This window comes from Grampus griseus (assembly GCF_964374135.1).
Source record: "Grampus griseus genome assembly, chromosome: 14".
Lineage (NCBI taxonomy): Eukaryota > Metazoa > Chordata > Mammalia > Artiodactyla > Delphinidae > Grampus > Grampus griseus.
This window is the reverse complement of record NC_139008.1, coordinates 18631119-18649601: the sequence shown is the minus strand read 5'-3', so window position 1 is coordinate 18649601 and position 18483 is coordinate 18631119. Positions and strand designations below refer to the sequence as shown.

General features: G+C 45.6%; 1 protein-coding gene across 1 annotated transcript in view; it reads left to right on the top strand.

Annotated features, from left to right (window-relative positions):
* Positions 1-235: 235 nt before the first annotated feature.
* Positions 236-18483, top strand: part of HS3ST4 (heparan sulfate-glucosamine 3-sulfotransferase 4) — a gene marked incomplete at both ends in the record, with an annotated part of 396010 nt that continues 377762 nt past the window's right edge. Inside the window, one exon of the mRNA XM_082669884.1 lies at positions 236-963. Within this exon, the coding sequence (XP_082526010.1) occupies positions 236-963 (728 nt within the window). The remainder of the gene's footprint in view (positions 964-18483) is intronic.

Below are 18483 nucleotides of genomic sequence, written 5' to 3'. Positions count from 1 at the left end.
CCCCCGGACGCCGCGAGGAGAGCGGGGAGGGGGGCCATGCGGCCGGGTTCCCCCCCGGCGCAGCGGGACAGCGGCCAGGGCCGGGGGCGCAGCGGCGTCGCTTCATGCAGCCGGGGCGGCTGGGCAGCAGCGGCGGCGGCGGCGGCGGCGGCGGCGGGGGCGGCGGCTGAAACCATGTCCGGGCAGCGCCGGGGGCCGCCGCCGCCGCCGCCGCCGCCGCGAGCCGGGAGCCGCGATGGCCCAGTGGTCCGCACTTCCTCCGCCTCCGCCTCCACCTCTCGCCGCGCCGCCGCCGCCCGGCGCCTCGGTTAAGGGCCCGCCGGCGCGCAAGCTGCTTTTCATGTGCACCTTGTCCCTGTCCGTCACCTACCTGTGCTACAGCCTCCTGGGCGGCTCGGGCTCCCTGCAATTCCCCCTGGCGCTGCAGGAGCCGCCGGCCGCCGCCGCCGAGCCCCCGCCAAGCCCGCCGCCACCCTCGCTGCCGCCTCCCCCCGTGCGCCTCGGCGCCCCCTCGCAGCCGCCCGCGCCGCCGCCGCCGGACAGCGCGAGCCGCGGGGAGCCGCCCGAGCCCCCCGAGCAGCCTTCCGCCCCCGGGGCCGACGGCTGGGGGCTGGCGAGCGGCGGCGGGGGCGCCCGGGACGCCTGGCTCCGGACCCCGCTGGCCTCTGGCGAGATGGTCACGGCGCAGAGCGCGCTGCTGGAGAGGGAAGCGCAGGAGTCCAGCACCACAGACGAGGAGCTCGCAGGCCGGAGGGCGGCCAACGGGAGCAGCGTGAGGGGCGGCGCCGTCAGCACCCCCGACTACGGGGAGAAGAAGCTGCCACAGGCCCTTATCATCGGGGTCAAGAAAGGAGGGACCCGCGCGCTGCTGGAGGCGATCCGAGTGCACCCGGACGTGCGGGCGGTGGGCGTAGAGCCGCACTTCTTCGACAGGAACTATGAAAAGGGACTGGAATGGTACAGGTAGGACCCCGAGCTCGGCGGATGGGATAGGCGCGTAGGGGAGACCAGCACGGGAAGCTGCCGCTCCCCTGGCCTTTGGGGATCCGGGCAGCGTCCCGAGAGGTCTTAACCCCGCGCGGGCTCTGCGCACCCTGGCGGAGCTGCTCTGGGGGAGCGGCGGAGAGGGCTGGAGGCTAGCCAGGGATCACTTAATTCTAGGGCGAGGAGAGAGGGGTCCCCCTGATCTGCCTGCCTCAGGCTCCTCGTCCAGGGAGCTGCTTTCCGAATCTGCCTAGTTCCAAGCCTGGGAATCCCCAGCCCTCGTGCCCCCGGGGTGTTTCCTAACCCAGGCTCTTGCGGGGCGGTGCGCTTCTGTGCTGGGGACGCTGAGGAATGGACAGGACAGCTAGATTGACCAGAGGGCTTTGGGATCCCCTGGAATCTCTCAAAATCGCCCTCAGACGCATTTGCGTGGCTGGAATCCAGTGTTTTCAGTTCAGAGCAAAATGAACAGGGAACAGTTAAAGGGATGATGCTGGCGAGTTCGGGCTTTCTAGTAAAAACTCAGGATGTCCCCCGTCTCCAGAACTTTCTATCCCTCTTGGGCTGCATGAACACTGGGTTGATTTTGCATCAGGAGTATCCGTGCCTACATGACAGTTGGTGCCCTAAGAGTTTTCATACCCTGCACCTGTGCCCTTTCTAACCTGTGCCTCCTTTGCAACATATTGGAGCTTGTATCTAGTGAGTTGTTTGTTCATCTCCCTCCTTTTCCACCGTCTGCCAGCGTTGAGGGAAAGGGAGAAGAGAGGAGTAGTAAGTTAAGTGTGGGTAAAATAAATTAATAATCCAGCGTCGTACCTCCGCCCCCTCCTTTCCTCTTGTTTTTTAATTTCTCTGGAAAACAGATCTGGATGGCTGGCCCCATCTCGGTTGTATCTCAGTAATTAATTGCAATTGTCAACCAGAAACACAGGCTTTGTCAGTTAAAGTGATGTTATCATCTTAGTAGAGCCAATAGGTAAAATAAGGATTGTTTCCTGACAAGTCGCCTTCTTGTTGAAGAGATGTGCTTTCTAAGTTTAAATTACAGCCTAGGAAAGTTTTAGAAATAACTTAACTTTGGAAATATATGATAAATGTGTGTATTGTGATTGATTTCTTTCTGTTTTAAAAATATGCCTTATGCTTTCAAAGCTTGAGAGAAGTACACTTGGGGATGAACATTCCAGCACATTAAACCGAAACAGCAAATGCGACTGTTCATGTCTTGTCTGTTTCAACAGAGAGAACTAATTGCGATATTTTAGGAGGCTTCAAACAGCCCCTTCCTATCAAAATAAAAAACAGCAAATGCCTAATTTAACTGGAAAATCAGTATTTATAACATGACAAGCCATGGCTTCCAGTTTGCAATTATAATTAAAAAGGTGTTAGTGCAACAACAGCAAAAAAAAAAAGGTATGATATCTGGGAAGGTTTCAGTTGTTTAACTGTTGATTGTAAGAATGTTCTGGTTTCTGCTGTGAGGCAGCCATGGCCCTAAGAGGGTAACTATGGCTTTTTGCAATTCTAATTTTAAAGCCCTGTATCTTGTGAGAAGTGTCAAATGCCCTTTGGGGGAGAGGGAGGCATAACGATCAAATCTCTCTAACACGTGTTTGGGTTGCTTTACTGCAGTTGGAAATGGAGAAGGGGGTGTTTTATTTGGATGCGTTAAAATAAAGTTGACGAAGGGTGTGTGGCGGACTGCATGTCAGGAAGTCCCATCGTAGGGTCTGGAGCATTTTCTGAATGAAAAGATAAAAGATGCCAGGTCTTCTTACGTTCTTTTATACTGCGGCTGGGAAAAGGAGGTATATGTAAACTGCCTCGCTGTCAGGACATGGCTGTTGAAGATCTGTGGTACCCTCAGCCATCACTTGTGGTATTTGGGGCTCAGTGCCCCATAGGACTAAGAGATGTAGATGGACCTGGGTTCCCTTGATCCTCACTGAAGAGGACCATGTGATATGTCTGTATCCCTCATCTCCTGCCCCAGCATCACACCCATGGTAGATCCTTATTATGATTAGTGGTGCTGATTGGAGTTGCTGGAGGAGAATCTATCTAACGTACAGGAATCATTTTCCACCCAAACCTGGCTGTTGAGATGACTCCCAGAAACCCTTTGGATCCTAGGATAGCTCTCTAGCCCTAACAGGGGCAGCCGTCTTTTGAGGGCATTTTGGGGATTTCCGTTGGCCGCATCTCTTCAGGCTCTTCTCTCCCTCTCCCTTCCTCCTGGTTCCCTGGTCCCAGTCTTTTAAATGGTGGCATCTGTACTTAAGTGGTTACATTTCCTCCCCATATGCCTTGTACCTTATCTGGAATCTTACTCTACTATTTGCCTGATAGAGATTCACAGGTTAATTAAAGGTTTTGATCCCCTCTTCCCATTATTTGTTTTGTTTTTCTTTTTCATTTCGACGCGCTTCCCAGTAGCCTACTGATTCTGCGGGTGATCATGGTTGTTGTGATTTCCATGAGAGGGAGAGAAGGAAGAAATTGGGGCTGCTCTCGGCAGAGCTGGCAAGGGTTTCCTCATATTCAACTAAGCAGCCCCAGTTTTATTTCCTTGGTGTCACTCCGGTCATGTCTAAATCCGGGTTTTGCTTTCGCCTATGCTGTTGATCTAATGTGATTTAAAAGCACATTAGCGATTAGAACATATGCATCAGATTTGCAGGACAAGATAGACTGATGGATTAGGGTGCGTTAAAGCTGTGGCACAGCAAGCCTCACTTGGTGGGTTGACACAGGCCAGTGATTAATAAGTGGGGGTAGATTAAACTCTCCGTCCCTCCCCCCCTCAAAAAATTAAAAGGGCAAAGCCACAATACGCCTTTCAATGTGCGCTCATGCACACTGGGCAGAGACCTTAAACTCCTCTAAGGGGTGGGACCTTGTGGCAGGCCAAGTGGCTGCCACGGCAGAACTCATTAGAGTGACGGAAATGACTTGGGCTGTGGTCTCCCTCGTGGACTACAGACTGTACAGTGACTGCGACCACTTTGCTTTGGAAACCATTCAGCTGTAGGGTGACGCGAAGTGACCCTCCATGGTTTCAAGCTGTCTTCACTGCCAGCAGTTACTACACACATCCTGTCGGCTGGAGGGAAATAGCTGGCGTTCAGTAGTCATGCTTGTGCTACGCAGAGGAGAGTGGTCCACAGCATCATTCGGACGTGGTGTCCAGAGAGAAAGAAGGAGGGCAGCATAAGGCGCTGGCGTGTACTGAACGCCTGTTATTGTGGTGGTTTGTGTTTTATAGACATATTATCACATCTGGGTGGCATGATGAGGCTGTGAGCAAAAGAACAGCATTTCTGCTTTACAGTTGGCTCCCAGAGGGTAGAACAACTTGCTCGAGGTTGCTCAGCTGGCCAGGGGTTGAGCTGACATTTGAAGCCACATCTGTCCAAAGGGCTGGTATATAGAGTGCTAGCAAGGTCTTTTCCTTCCTTCTTTCATTCAGCAAACATTTAATGATACTTAATATGTGCGCAGTGTACTGTTTCAGGTGCTGGGGGTAAAGGGGTGAACAAGACAGGTGAAGCACCTGTTCTCTTGGAACTGACGTATTAGTGGGGGTGGGAGTGGGAGAAGGGGAGACAGCAAACAAACAAGTCTTTCTGCTTACTCTTGTAATGTGGCTACTAGAAAAGTAAAATTTACACTTGTGACTCCTGTTATATTTATTTCCACCGGGCAGCACTCCTGTAGAGCAGTGCTTTTTAAACTTTAAATGCACACAAAACATGGGGAGCGGGGATGGGGAGTGGTGGTGTTAACGTGCAGGTTCTGAGTCCGTAGGTCGGGGATGGGGCCTGAGATTCTGCATTTCTGATTTCCAAGGTGATGCCGTTGCTGCTGATTACTGGACCTCTCTTTGAGTAGCAGCGGCCTAGAAAGTAATCGGGGGGTGTGTGTGTGTGTGTGCAAATGTGTGTGCATGTGTTATTTTACATCAAATGATGAGGGAAAACCTCTCTGTGGAGGTGATATAAGTGTCATGAAAGAGTAAGATCCTCCCACGTGAAGACCTGGGTGGAGAGGTTTCTAAGCAGAGGGAACAGCAAGTGCAAAGGCTCTGAGGTAGAAACAAGCCTCATGGCTTTCCAAAGTGTTCTTTCATTATTCCAAAAGCACAGTGTTTGTAGCTGCGGGAAAACTGGGTTCAAAACCTGGCTTTGCAACTTACTTGTCGGATGGATAACTGACATAACATCACTTGCCTTCCGTTTATCTGAGAGTAATGCCTTCCTGGCAAGGTTGTTAGGAAGAATAAATGAAATACTAAAAGTGAATATATTTTCGAAACAAAAAGTGAGTATCCTAGAGCAGAAATGCAAATGAACCCAGCTACTGAGTTTTGGTCTCACATGCTTTGCCTTCTGTCACAGCCGTCCTCATACTGACTGGAGGCGGTCATTGGGGATGTTTTTGGGAAAAGCCTAATAATGATTGGCTTTGAAATCTACATCTGCTTAACCTTTTCAACCAAGGGTCACCAACTCAGATGCCTTCAGGGCTCATGTGGATAATATACATGAGCGAAGTAGACTAGGTGGGGAGAAACTGGGGCACAGATGTTCTTTCCAAAGGAGCAGCTACTGCTATATTCCAGCTACCCTTTTCCATGTGCAAATGTGGCATCAGGGGAGCCAGGTCTTCCACTTGGTAAAAGACACTGGAAATCCAGGTTTTGGTGTGAAGTGGCCTGGTTTTTAATGTTGGCAACAGATTGAGATTTCTTAAAGGCGTGGTGTGGGCCAGCACTGCAGGACAAGCAAAACACATCTGTGGGCTGGATACAGCCAGCTGGCTACTGGCTAGCGACCTATGGTTTAAACTCATTTCAGAAAGTACCTGGCATACCCACACCCTCTGCAGTTGCCAGAATTGTGGCTTACTTGTGCTATTTTAGTTTAGATATTTTCCCCCTTAACTGATTTTGCAACAGCATGGGGGAACTCCCTCTGAGATATGTTGCAACAGCAACAAAGGAAACTGGATATAAACAGGAACTGGATATAAACTGGATATAAGCAGAAAAAGACAATTCACAAATAAATTTCCCTTTTGTTCCCAGTGAACATTTTCTTGAAGGAGGGGAAATTCTCAGTTGTTCAGTCCTTCATCAGGAGTATCTGTATTTGATCCCTTTAGGTCAGTTGCACTTATAAAATAGATTCTGGTCACATGGACGGAGTAAGACCTGAGAGCTTTTTAGGGTTCTAGGTTTTTCTTTGCCACATACTAGTTCCACTGGATGTGAGGTTCCTTAATATCTTCCTCCCTCTCCCTCCCTCCTTACCTCCCTTCCTTCCTTCCTTCTCTATTACTTAGATGATGCGGCTATGTTATCTTCATAGGGTCCATTCAACCACTGAAATATTTTGGTTCTAGAACAAACACTTTTATTAGACTCTTCAGAAGGAGGAAGCTAGTCAAGTAGTAGCGACATACTTTGGAACATGTATTTGTATCTCTGAGCCTGAATCCACTGCATCCTCACTGTGTGACCTTGGGCAAATTACTCGATATCACCAAGACTCAATTTCTTTATCTGCAGAATGGGCTCATAGTATTTACTTTGAAGGGATGACGTGAGGATGAAATGAAATGACATTCAAAGTGCCCTACACAGTTTGTGACACAATACATTTTTCTCTCCCCTTCTTTCCTTTCTCTTTTACTCCCATTTTTTCCTTTTCCCCCTTGGTTTTCTTCTTCATTTTCCTTCCATTCTTTCCTTTTATCCTGCCTGTCAGTACAGAAGGCCCTAAAGAGAATGCGGTAATGCATTTTTCATTTGAATATAGTCTTTTATTTCAAGATTATGCCTGAATGAGGGATTTCCAACCCTGAAGTAGCGCTTAAGTAGCTCTCCAGAGAATAATCAAAACCAGATTCCAGAGTTTGGTCTATTGTAACTTGAGCTGAAGGAGAAGAGTCTGATTGCAGGAGGTAAGTGCAACCAGAATTCTCCATAAAGGGGATGGGGTAGGGAAGTGGCTAGGCTCTCTGGGCTGGCCCACTGACATTTTCTTGAGCCTATGGTAGGAACTGATGCTGATTGCTCCGATAGGTACAGGGATATTTAGGATGCCAAGGGCATGCTTGCCTTCAGTTTTCCTGCAGATCTGAAAGCTTTTGAGAATGCAGGATGGTTCAGGAAGACTCCACGAAACTCCCTGTCTTGAGGTTTGGCGGCTTTTTTCTGGGGAGTTCTCTAGCCATCATGACATGATTTATTTATTTTTATTTTTATTCTTGTAAACCATACCAAGCATTTTTACTTTTAAATTGAGTCAGGAGAGAGGCCTCCAGACTTCAGGTGAATGAGGGATTGCTAGGGCTGCTCGGTAGAAAGTTTTAAAGGTTTTGGTTTTGCATAATGGATGGTATCTCTGAAACTGGTTGAACCACTGCCCTGTTAAAGTAATCCCTCGATTCCATTGGTTTCTGCGGTCTAACAGGCTCCTCTCTAACTGTCTTGGGAATTTCAATCTGAAATTATAATTCACTAAGGAAGCCTTTCAGCAGATCTTGCCGTTAATTAAAAGCAGGTGGTTGATTTTTTTTTAACACTCACTAGTTAGGATTGCCTTTCTTTAAAAAACTTTTTTTTCAACCTTTATTTAAGAATGTATAAAGCATATATGGAGGAGAACAAAGCAGCACATGAATTAGGCCATATTTTTTGGTTGTAAGGGATAGAAATGGAGCTAAACCAAGAAAGATAATTATTGGCTTATTACTTAGGAAGTCTAAGGGGTAATGGCTTCAAGAAAAGCTGAATCCAGGGGCCCAAATAATGGCACTAGGTCTCTGTCTCTTTCCATTCTTTGCCATGTTTGTCTATACCTTGCTTCATTCTCAGAATGGTTGTCTCACTACCTTTTAGGCAAGATGGTAAGCAGCAACCCTAGACATGTGTTTTTTTTATCAATTCTTTTGGAAAAAATTTTTCTAAAGAGCTTCTGTGAGAAATTCCTGGAGATGCTGTTGACCCAGGTTGGGTCAGGTGTCCATCCTCAAGCAATCATTGTGTAGTTACTCTAATCAGGCCTGGGGGATGTCGCCACCCCTTTGGCTTGGGGCGATGGTGGGAGTAGGGAAGCAGGGTTATTCCCAATACAGCCATAGGGAGTAGTTTCCCCATAAAGAATGAGGTGTTCAGGGGTTCTATTGATATAAGAAGTAGGGACCAGTTAAAACCACATATTCATTAAACATATAAAGATCCACTCTGGGGAAGGCATATGATCTCTTTGACTATTTTAAGCTGGGAACAGGTACAAGGTACAAGTGGTTAGTTTGGGGAGGTTAAATGTACTTGTTATTTCAGTTATTCATTTATTTATTCGTTAAACCCGTATTTAATGTCAATTATGTGTCAGACATGAATCAGTCATGCCCTGTGATCTGAAAGAACTCAGCGGGGAAATGAACATGTAAGTGACTACATTACAAGGTAATTAAAGTCTTGACAAAGTGCGATTTATTCTAGGAATGGAAGGATGGTTTGATCTTGGGAAATCTAATAAATGCTGTGATTTACTTGTAACACTTCTCATTTAGAGAAAAATCTTATGATTATTTTATGGATGCTAAAAAGTCTGATAAAACTAAATATTTATTTTTGATTTTTAGAACGTCTGCTTATAAAATCAGATCATACCCAAAGCAAGCATCGTATTTAATGGTGTAACACTAGAAACACTCCCATTACATCCAGAACAAGATCAGAATGCCCACTATCATCACTATGATTTACCATTGCTCAGGAATGAATAGATAATGCAGTTAGATGCAAAAAAGAATAAGAACGGGGAAGTTAGAATTATCACCATTTGCCAGTAATTTCATCTTTTTTTGGAAAACCTAAGATAAGCAATCTCCCCCAACCCATGAATCTATTAGAAATAATAATAGGATTTATTAATGTGAGGAAATTACTATGCAAAATCTATAGTTTTCTTATCTGCCTATGCCAAGCATTTTGAAAATATAATGAGAGAAAATATCCTATTTATAGAACCAACCAAAGAGACAAAATAACTAGGAATAAATTTAGCAAGAATTGCAAGAACAAAATTTTAATACTTTCCTCAGGGGTGTCAGAGAAGAAAACAGTAAATGGAAAGAGAGCTCTTTCTGTAGGATAGCACTTCTTTTTTTTCCTTCCCTGCCCACTTCCTGCTTTCCCTCCCCCTCTCCTCCCCCCCCCCCCCCCCCGCCCTTTTTAACTGGAGATCTTTGCTACTACATTGAGGTCAGGTGTGTTTGAGAGTGGTCTGAAGATACCGTCTCTAGGAACATGGCCAAAATGTTGCAGTTCAAATGTAGGTGTCCCTCACTTTCTACATTTTATTTGTCTGAGGAGAGGATGGTAAGATGACCACTCCTGTTCAGATTCATAAACAGTGTTAGAATTCCCCGTGGAGGAGGGTGGGTCCTGGCTGCTTTACATCCCAAATTCAGGGCTGGTAGGATCGTGCCAAGGGGAGGATTAACAGTTGAATTGGTGTAAATTAGTAAATTTAGGTGCACTCCTATTGCTACAAAGCAAAAAACAAATCACAGACAAATGATGGTTATTTAATGGAACGGGGAGATGAAGATTTAAGATTTGGACCTGAAAGAGTCACAGTAGCAGGGTGGTAAGAATCGTGGTGCTGGACACGTACTGTATACGCCAGCTTCTGCCCTGAGCGGTGGGTTCATTCAGTCTTCCCAAGAGCCTGGTGAGACAGGTAGTGTGATAGCCCACGGTGTACAGGTCAGGGAACTAAGGCGCAGAGAGGTCAAGGAACTTGCTCAAGATAGTTGGGATTCAAACCCAGGTGTTAGGCTCCAAACATACAGCAGTTCCTTTTTTTTTCTTGAAGATATTTTTTTTGATGTGGACCATTTTTTTAAAAGTCTTGATTGAATTTGATACAGTATTCCTTCTGCTTTATGTTTTTGGTTTTTTGGCCATGAGGCATGTGGGATCTTAGCTGCCTGACCAGGGATCGAACCTGCACCCCCTGCATTGGAAGGCGAAGTCTTAACCACTGGACTTCGAGGGAGGTCCCCAGCATTTCCTTTCATTTGTCCCCAAGCTCTTTTCCACTGGAAGGGTTGTCGTCCAGCATCCTGGGGGTGAATAAGAAATGCCAGCATTTCTGTGCTAGAAGGTTTTGGTTTCCTGTGTGTGCACGGCCTACCTACAGGACAGGCTAATTGTGGGGTTTTGCCCCCAAAACAGACCATGGAAGTGTCTCCCTTTCTGTGCTGGGACCAAGCTCATTCCCACTTCAGGGCATTTAAATCTCTGTTTCCTCTTCCGGGAAGTCTCTGTCCCCAGATACCTAGACTGCAGGTATCTCGTTACCTGTCCTTCAGATCTTGGCTTATATTTCAGCTCCCCCCCACCAAGATCTTTACTAACTACCTAATTTAAAGACCCATTTCCACTTCTGAGCTTGTTACACTGTTTTATTTTCTTCAGAGCATGTATTGCTCTCCCAAATCATCCTAATGACTTACCTCTCCCTCCCCAGAAGATCAAGTACAGGGGAGCAGGGCCTTGTCCCACATGAACTAGCCCGTGCTCTGAACCAGAAGCGGTACCTGGCACATGCTAGGCAATCCATAATGGTGGCTTATTCATCACTAATTCTGAATCAATGACTTATTGAATGAAAGGGGTACCTTCTTTGTGCTGTTTTCTTTCAAAACCCCAGGCTTCTGCGGAGCAATCACACACTCACATTCCTTGGGAACTCTGGCTAAAAATTGTTCTCAGCTCTTTCACGTACTATTTTTGCAAGACTATTTTGGGTACAAGAAAGAGAAACCCACTCAAACAAGCTGTGTGGGCTAGACAGTCTCCCCAAAAGGTCCCAGCGGCATACCACGTTATCCCATTTGTTCTTCTCGGCAGCCTCGTGAAGTAGATACTGTCTTATCCCAGTGTTACAAATAAAGAGAATGAGACTTCAGAAGGGCAGGTGACGTTCCCGGAGTCACACAGCAGGTGTCTTTACATTGTAACTGGTGGCTTTTGGTTCCTAGCCTTTGTTGCTGTAGTTGCCAAAGGTTTAGAAGAGCCTGGATTATTCCTGACAGACTGTTACGCTCCAAGAGTAGTTTAGATGGTGTTTCTCTAAATGCATTATCAAAATGACATTATTGCCATTTAACAGTCAAACAGTTACATCGAGGCTGTGTTCGATTTGTGGCTCACTATAGGTGCAGATACACCTTTCTGCCTCCAGGTTAAAGCCTCTACGGGGGTTGGAGGTTTGGGTGTCCCCGGAGCTGAGGAAATTTGAGTCAAACTGCTTGAGTGCCTTCATCATAGGGCACTTTGCCTGCTTGGAGCTCTGTGATGTTTAGAAAAGAAAGCTGAACCTAAAATCAGAAGTTAAAGATTTGGAGTCTGAGTTCTGTGTCTACCTTGCCTGTGTGCATAGAGAGTATTTAGCCTTTGAGCCTTTGTTTTCTCATCTCTACAATGGGAATAACAGTTGCCAATAACCCCGCAGTGATTTTGCAAGGGCAGAATAACGGTGATGTGCTCGTATCTGCTTTGTGTACATTCTGCAGTTGTTGTTAATCCACGCACGTTTTCATGAACTCCCCCAGGTAATTGGTTTTCTGGAATGTTGCACTCCAGGGAGTATCTGAAATACAGGACAAGCACTCTTATCATAAAGTTAGATTAAGAAGTTTAATTTACAGAAACTATTATATACCATGGATATCAAACCTTGGGAGGGCAGACTGCATAAAGATCCTGAGAATTCCTGGAGAACCTCTGTCTGCATAATTCTTTTATCTGATTCATGACCACCGATGCATCATTCTTTCATACTGAAAAAACATAAAAAGCTATAGGGCACATTTGCTTTTTAGGATTGCCCTGCAGTTGACGAGCTTTGGGAGTGACCAGAAGATTCTCTCATTTTGCTCTCAAATGACCTGTCATCTCTTCTTCCTGTGCACTCTCTCTGCATTTCTCAGATGGGCATATTAAATTCCCACCTTCTGGCTGCCTTACTAGCCTACTTTCTAAGCTGTGGAAGGCAGAATAACGCAGTCTCCCAATAACCACATCCTAAACTCCAAAACCTGTGAGTATGCTGCATTAAATGGCAAAGAAGAATTAAGGTTGCAGATGGAATTACGATTGCTAAACAGCTAACCTTGAGATGGGAGATTATCCTGGATTCTCTGGATGAGCCCCATGTAATCACAAGAGTCCTTTTAAATGGAAGAGGGGGCAGAAGAGAGAGAACGAGAGGGATGGCAGCACGGGAGGGACTCAACCTGCTGTTGCTGGCTTTGAAGATAGAAGAAGCGGCCACAAGCTAAGGAATTCAGGCAGCTTCCAGAAGCTACAGAAAAGGAAATGGATTCTTCCTTGGAACTTCTAGAAGGAATGCAACCCTCTTGACACTTTGATTGTAGCCCATGGAGACCCATTTCAGGCTTCTGACTTCTAGCACGTTAAGCCAGTTAGTTTGTGACCATTTGTTACAGCAGCAAAACACTCTTCCCACATATCTTTAGAAGTCACCATCTTGTTTCTTTTCTCCCCTTTGCTTTTTCTCTTTTTTTCTGGAGAGTATAATCTCCGGGGCTCTTTGGTCTCTTGCCAAACAGCAACATAGATGTCACTGTCCACTCTTTGCAGATGGTCACTGTATTAGTTAGGGAAAAAACTGAACTGTTGCAGCAAAGAGACCCCAACCTACAGTGGATTAAATAAGATAGATGATGTTTTTCTCCCGCATGATGAAAGTCGATATTCAAAGTTTGTAGCGATTGTTGCTGCCTGGAGACCAACCACTCAGAAGGAACACGAGCTGCAAACAGTGAGTTCAGGTGTGCAGGTGTATATGTTTGAGTAGCAGCCCTGCATGGGCACTCCAGCCAGACTGGACTGCTGGAGCAGCTGTGCTCAGGGAGACCATTCAGAGACCCAAGTTCCATTCTTTCCATCTTGTGGCTCCACCATCCCCCTGGGAGCATGTTAGAAGTGCAGAATCTCAGATCCCATCACCAACTTTCGGAAGCAGCATTTTAAGAAGATACTTGGGGAATAATTTTGGGCAAAGTTTGAGAAGGTGGCCTTACAGTGAAGCTCTTCAACTTCAGCATAGTGGACATTTGGGGTCAGGAAAGTCTTCGTGGTGGGGGGCTCTTCTGTGCCTTGTAGGATGTTCAGCAACCTCTCTGGCTTCTGCCTTCCCCAGATGCCAGTAGCTGACTCCTCACCCCTCATTTGAATAGCCAAAAACGCCTCCAAACATTGCCAGGTGTCCCTGGGAAGCAAAATTGCCTGTGGTTGAGTGAGAACCCCTGCCTTAGAGGATTTTTCTCCTGTGTGATCAGAGCTGAGGCTCCACCCCATTACCTTCCAGCCAACAGTCAGGCAAAGTCTAGGAAGCGGTTTTCTCTTAAGAAAGTAGCAGAGATGACCCTCATGACTTCCAGTCTCCTTCTGTTGGTGAGAATTCCAGTGCATGGCCAGATCCAACTGCAGAGGATTCTGGGGACCATATGAATGTCTCTCTCTGTGCCCAGGAAGGAGGGGAGAATGAGTCTGGGGTCAGCTATCTGCCAAAGTAACTAACACAAGGATATGGTCGTACTAGACCTCTTTTTATTCTCTTCCATCAAGAAGGGAATCTAGTTGGAAGGATGAAATAAATTGAGTAGGCGTAATGTTTTTTGCAGTTGGGACACAGAACTATTTTAGGAGGTCACAGGAAATTTTAGAGGAACACATAAAATTTACCTGATTCTCTAATAGTGTATTTTGGTATTGAGAGTTTGGTATCTTCTAAACGTCAGTCATAAGTATTACTCTTGCAGTTTTTTTTTTTTTTTTTTGCCATATAGATATACTCGCCTATATTGATTATTTTTTTACATGAAAAATAATTTTTTTCAGTATTTGTAAAGACTGTCATTACTATAAGTGTGTTTGATGAGGTGGAGACATACATACATACACACATTTATGTTTGTATACATAGATAACTGTCCACCTATCTTTCTATGTATCTATCAATCTGCCTTGGTACCACACGCATCTCTTGCCCAGACTGTTGCAGTAGACTTCTATTCTTATTTCTGCTAACACTCTTGACCTCTGTAGTCTGCTCTTCACAGTGATTAGAGTAAGTGATCCTTCTAGAACATAAAGCAGACCACATCACTCTCCTCCTTCACACTTTCCAGTGGCTTTTTGTCAATGTAGAAAAAAATTGTAAGTCCCAATCATGATCTACAAAACCCTAAAGAATCTGACCCCTGCCCACCTCGTCCACCACATTCATTTGCCTTCTTGTCTTTGCTTCTCTGGCTGAACCACACTAAGCTCCTTGTTGTACCCTGAGAAGCCAAACATGGCCCTGCCTCAGGGCCTTTGCACTTGTTGCCCCCTCCATTTCCTATAGTGCTGTTTTCTTAGAAAATTGCATGGTTTGCTCTTCCATTCATTTGCGCCTCTGCTCAACTGTCCCTCCTCAGTGTGACCTTTCCTTGTACTACCTGGACTCACTTTGTGTATTCCTAGTGGTAGGAGGTCCAGTCATTGGAAAATGCTGGTAAAAACAATGTTACCACCAGCAGTTGCTTAATTCCACAGTTATTCTGCTCTTACCCAGATTTCTGGTTTCTTAGTTTCCTGGTTCTTAATTCCACCATCCTGGAGGGAAAATCTAGTTCTGATCAAAATGACCGTGACAGTGCTGGGGTCTATTTAAAAGATGTTTATTGTAACTCTCAGCTGTTCCTGCTATTTAAGTACACTGCCACTAGGTGGTGGTCATGTGACATAGGCTCATTTCAAAGTACAGTGAGGCTTTTCCTGAGATAAAAGATATGAATGGTTTCAAGCTCCTTCCAGCTTGGGTTAATCCTGCATATTTTGCCCCTGCAAAATTAGAGACTTTATAAAAGGTTCACTTTCAGTAAACAATAAACAGAAATCAAAACAGATATTTAGAGCCTGTTTAAAACAAACAAACTCAAATACATTTGGCTATCTTTTTTCTCTACCCACTTCTTAGCCAATTTTTAAAATTTGTGTTCAGATACAGAGAGTATATTGCCAGGTGGCATTTTTCTTTCCTTCTTAGCTATGAATGTCTGAATGTGGACAAACAAAATAAACGTACCATGTTTCCAAGAACATATGTTAAGACATTTAATATTAGAAATTATTATTATAACATATATGCCAGATATTAAATAGGTGTACTGCCTACTTAGACTCTGAAAATCACATGGCGATTTCAGCCAACAAAAACCCCATGACCTTACCCAGAACCACCGATTTTCTTATTTAGAATAAAATACGAGTTTGTTCTATACTCAGTGGTTTGCATTCATGTATGAATTGCTGTGTCGAGAGTCCCTTCTTTTAGTTTACTTTCAGCTGTTGACCTTGGTGCTCCTAGATTTCTTGGGATTATGTCTCTTTCCCTCTCCTCCACCAGGAGGAAGAAATTGCCCCCAATCATAATATGTCAGAGGACGTTAAAAGGAAATCTTTCCCAGTGGTTTGAAGTGTAGCTGTGGAACTCTGTTGTCTAGGAGTCTTCTGGTTATAACACGCAGAAATTCCTGGTAGGATCTGAACCAAGCATGAACCAAAAAGGAGTTGAATGGCTTATCTATTTAAGAAGTCGGGGGTGGGAATGGCTTAATTAGGGCTTAAACAGTGTCAGCAGATCTCTCATTTTTGGATTTTACTGCCTCTGAGGTGGTCGGCTGCTTTCTGAAAACCTGCCCCCTTGTGGATGGGAGTGGGCACCAGCGCAGTCTTCTCACCCCAAATGCAGTAGGGAAAATGTGCCATCTTTGCCCCAGAAGCGTCTGCTGAAGTCTCATTGCCTCTTATGGGGTTACACACGCATCCTGCAACCAGCTGTTGTTGCCAGAGCGGGTGTGAGGCTTGAGGTGCTCGCCCCTGTGGAGCCGAGGCAGGATGCTTCTCCTGGGGGCACGGAGGATGAGATGCGGGCATTTTCCCAAAACAGAACCAGGATACGGCTATCAAAGAAGGGAAATGGATGCTGGTGCCAAAACCACAGATGTCTATTTTAAGACTCTTCTGTTCAGACATAATCTTTTGCTAAAGCACAACAGACTAAAACAGATACACCGAGAGTTCCGCTGACTTGTGTGGGGATGGAGGGCCTGGGTCCTCCTCTGTGTCTCTCCAGCAAGTTGGGCACGCCATGGCTCAAAATCTCCCTCTCCAGCTCACTGCTTGAAGATTATTTTTTTTTTTTAATAATTTTTACTGGAGTATAGTTGATTTACAATGTTGTGTTAGTTTCAGGTGTACAGCAAAGTGAATCAGTTATACATATACATATATCCACTCTTTTTAAAATTCTTTTCCCATATAGGCCATTACAGAGTACTGAGTTCCCTGTATACAGTAAGTCCTTATTAGTTAACTATTTTATCTTCCTTAACACAGAAAGGAAGGAAGGAAGGGAAGAAGAGAGAGAGGGAGGGAAGACAAGACAGGCCACTTGTCCAGTCTTAGTACCTAAGATGCGTGACATCCTGCAAAAAATATCTAAAGTACCTGCCCCTCAGAAATCACTAATTGTTTATTTAGAATATTTTCTATTTCCATCACTTCCTTAGCAACCCTTAGCAGCTGCCTGGGAAAATTTAAAGAGATTGTATATCTTACAAGAAAATTCTTCAAATAGCAAGGGAAATCGTTTCATCACATGAAGCGTTCCTGCCCAGATTCACTTCAAGTCAAGAGGGAAAAATGATTTGGCATTTCATCAGCCTTAATGGGACAACTAGATAGCCCAGAATTTCTAGAACAACCCTGATTCTCTGTCATTTTCCTCTTTGCAGTTAAGGTAAGGCTGATGATAGAATATTAAGTGTGATTTAATTTTTTATGCTTTTGTAAGACTTTTTATAAAAATAAGTCTACATTTTGGGGAGTTTTTTTGGGTCAAGTCTAGTGTCTTGGTGTTTTGTTTAAAAATAGGTACCTTGTGGGCTTCCCTGGTGGCGCAGTGGTTGAGAGTCCGCCTGCCGATGCAGGGGACACGGGTTCGTGCCCTGGTCCGGGAGGATCCCACATGCCGCGGAGCGGCTGGGCCAGTGAGCCATGGCCGCTGAGCCTGCGCGTCCGGAGCCTGTGCTCCGCAACGGGAGAGGCCACGACAGTGAGAGGCCCGCGTACCGCAAAAAAAAAAAAAAGAAAAATAATTACCTTATGTTGTCTGGGGGATTCTCATTAGCACGCAGTGATGTTTCCCCCTTTGCCGAGGGTCCCTCCCCATCATTTCCCCCCAGAAGAAAGCCACAGGACTCTTCTCTTGAAGGGTTTACCTGCTGGAGGTGAAAGAGATGGAGGAACTAGGAACGGCCCTCCAGCCTCTGGCGGCTCGTATATTTGAACCTTGTTTTCAGAGAGTTCTTTTCTAGCTTTCTTGTGATTTATTTTAAGAGTCTGAAGACCTCTTCCAAATTCTCTCTTGGTTCAGAAAAAGGCAACATTTCAAAACGAACAGGTTAGGTGGGAAGTGAACTTGCGTGATTTCTCTTTTCTAGCAATTGTGCTTTTGCATATCATGCCTTCTGAATAACAACTGCTAACTTCCTTGATGCTCCTATAGGATTAAAAGAAAACCCCAGTGCATACATGTCCCTCCTTCATCTTATTTAATCCTCCCAGCAGTCCCTGCTGAGCTAGGGTACCTGGTTTTAAGGTGAACACTAAGGCACAGAGAGGTGAAGAGTGATTCCCAGAGATACACAGGGCCATAGGGATGCGACCTGGATTCCAACATAGGCATTTAGGGCGCGTTCTTTTAGCCACACAGCTGTAATGCTGAGGGAGTGTTCCATCCACAGTCCAGCTGTCTCTTGTTCCTGTCGGCAGACAGAGTGCTGATCCTCTGGAAACCACTTCTGCAGCCAGATTCCACGTGTCCACATCTTAGAGAACAGCTCCCGTTTTCGCATTTCAAGGCTGCTTGGGAAATAAACCCACATCTCCTAATGCTGTGAAAGACTGTTGATAGTGTTTATCTACTGGAGTTTGGTTTAAAGGTCTCAGTACTTTGGATAACTTCAGAGAGAGGTATTGATTTTCCAAGCCCTGCTGTGAGCTGGCAGCTTCAGAGACCCAGTGACTCAGCTACCTGTTCTAGGGACAGCAGAGGTATGAGATTTGCCCTGGGCTGTATATTTTTTAAAAAGAAAGGGAAGGAAAAAAATCCTTCAGGCTTGGCTATTTCAAAGCCCTGTGAGGGAGGGAAAGCATCTCTTCACTGGCATCTTATTTAGGAATGCTTTCTACCTGCTGCCTTGGTTGTGGGATGTCTGCAGGGAGGGGCTGGTCGCAGGGGCTGTTTTGCTCAAGGAAATCGTGGTCACATTCTTGTTCCTGATGAAGAACGTTTAACCCCCCTCAGGTTGACAGCTGGCTTTGGGAAAGTGTTT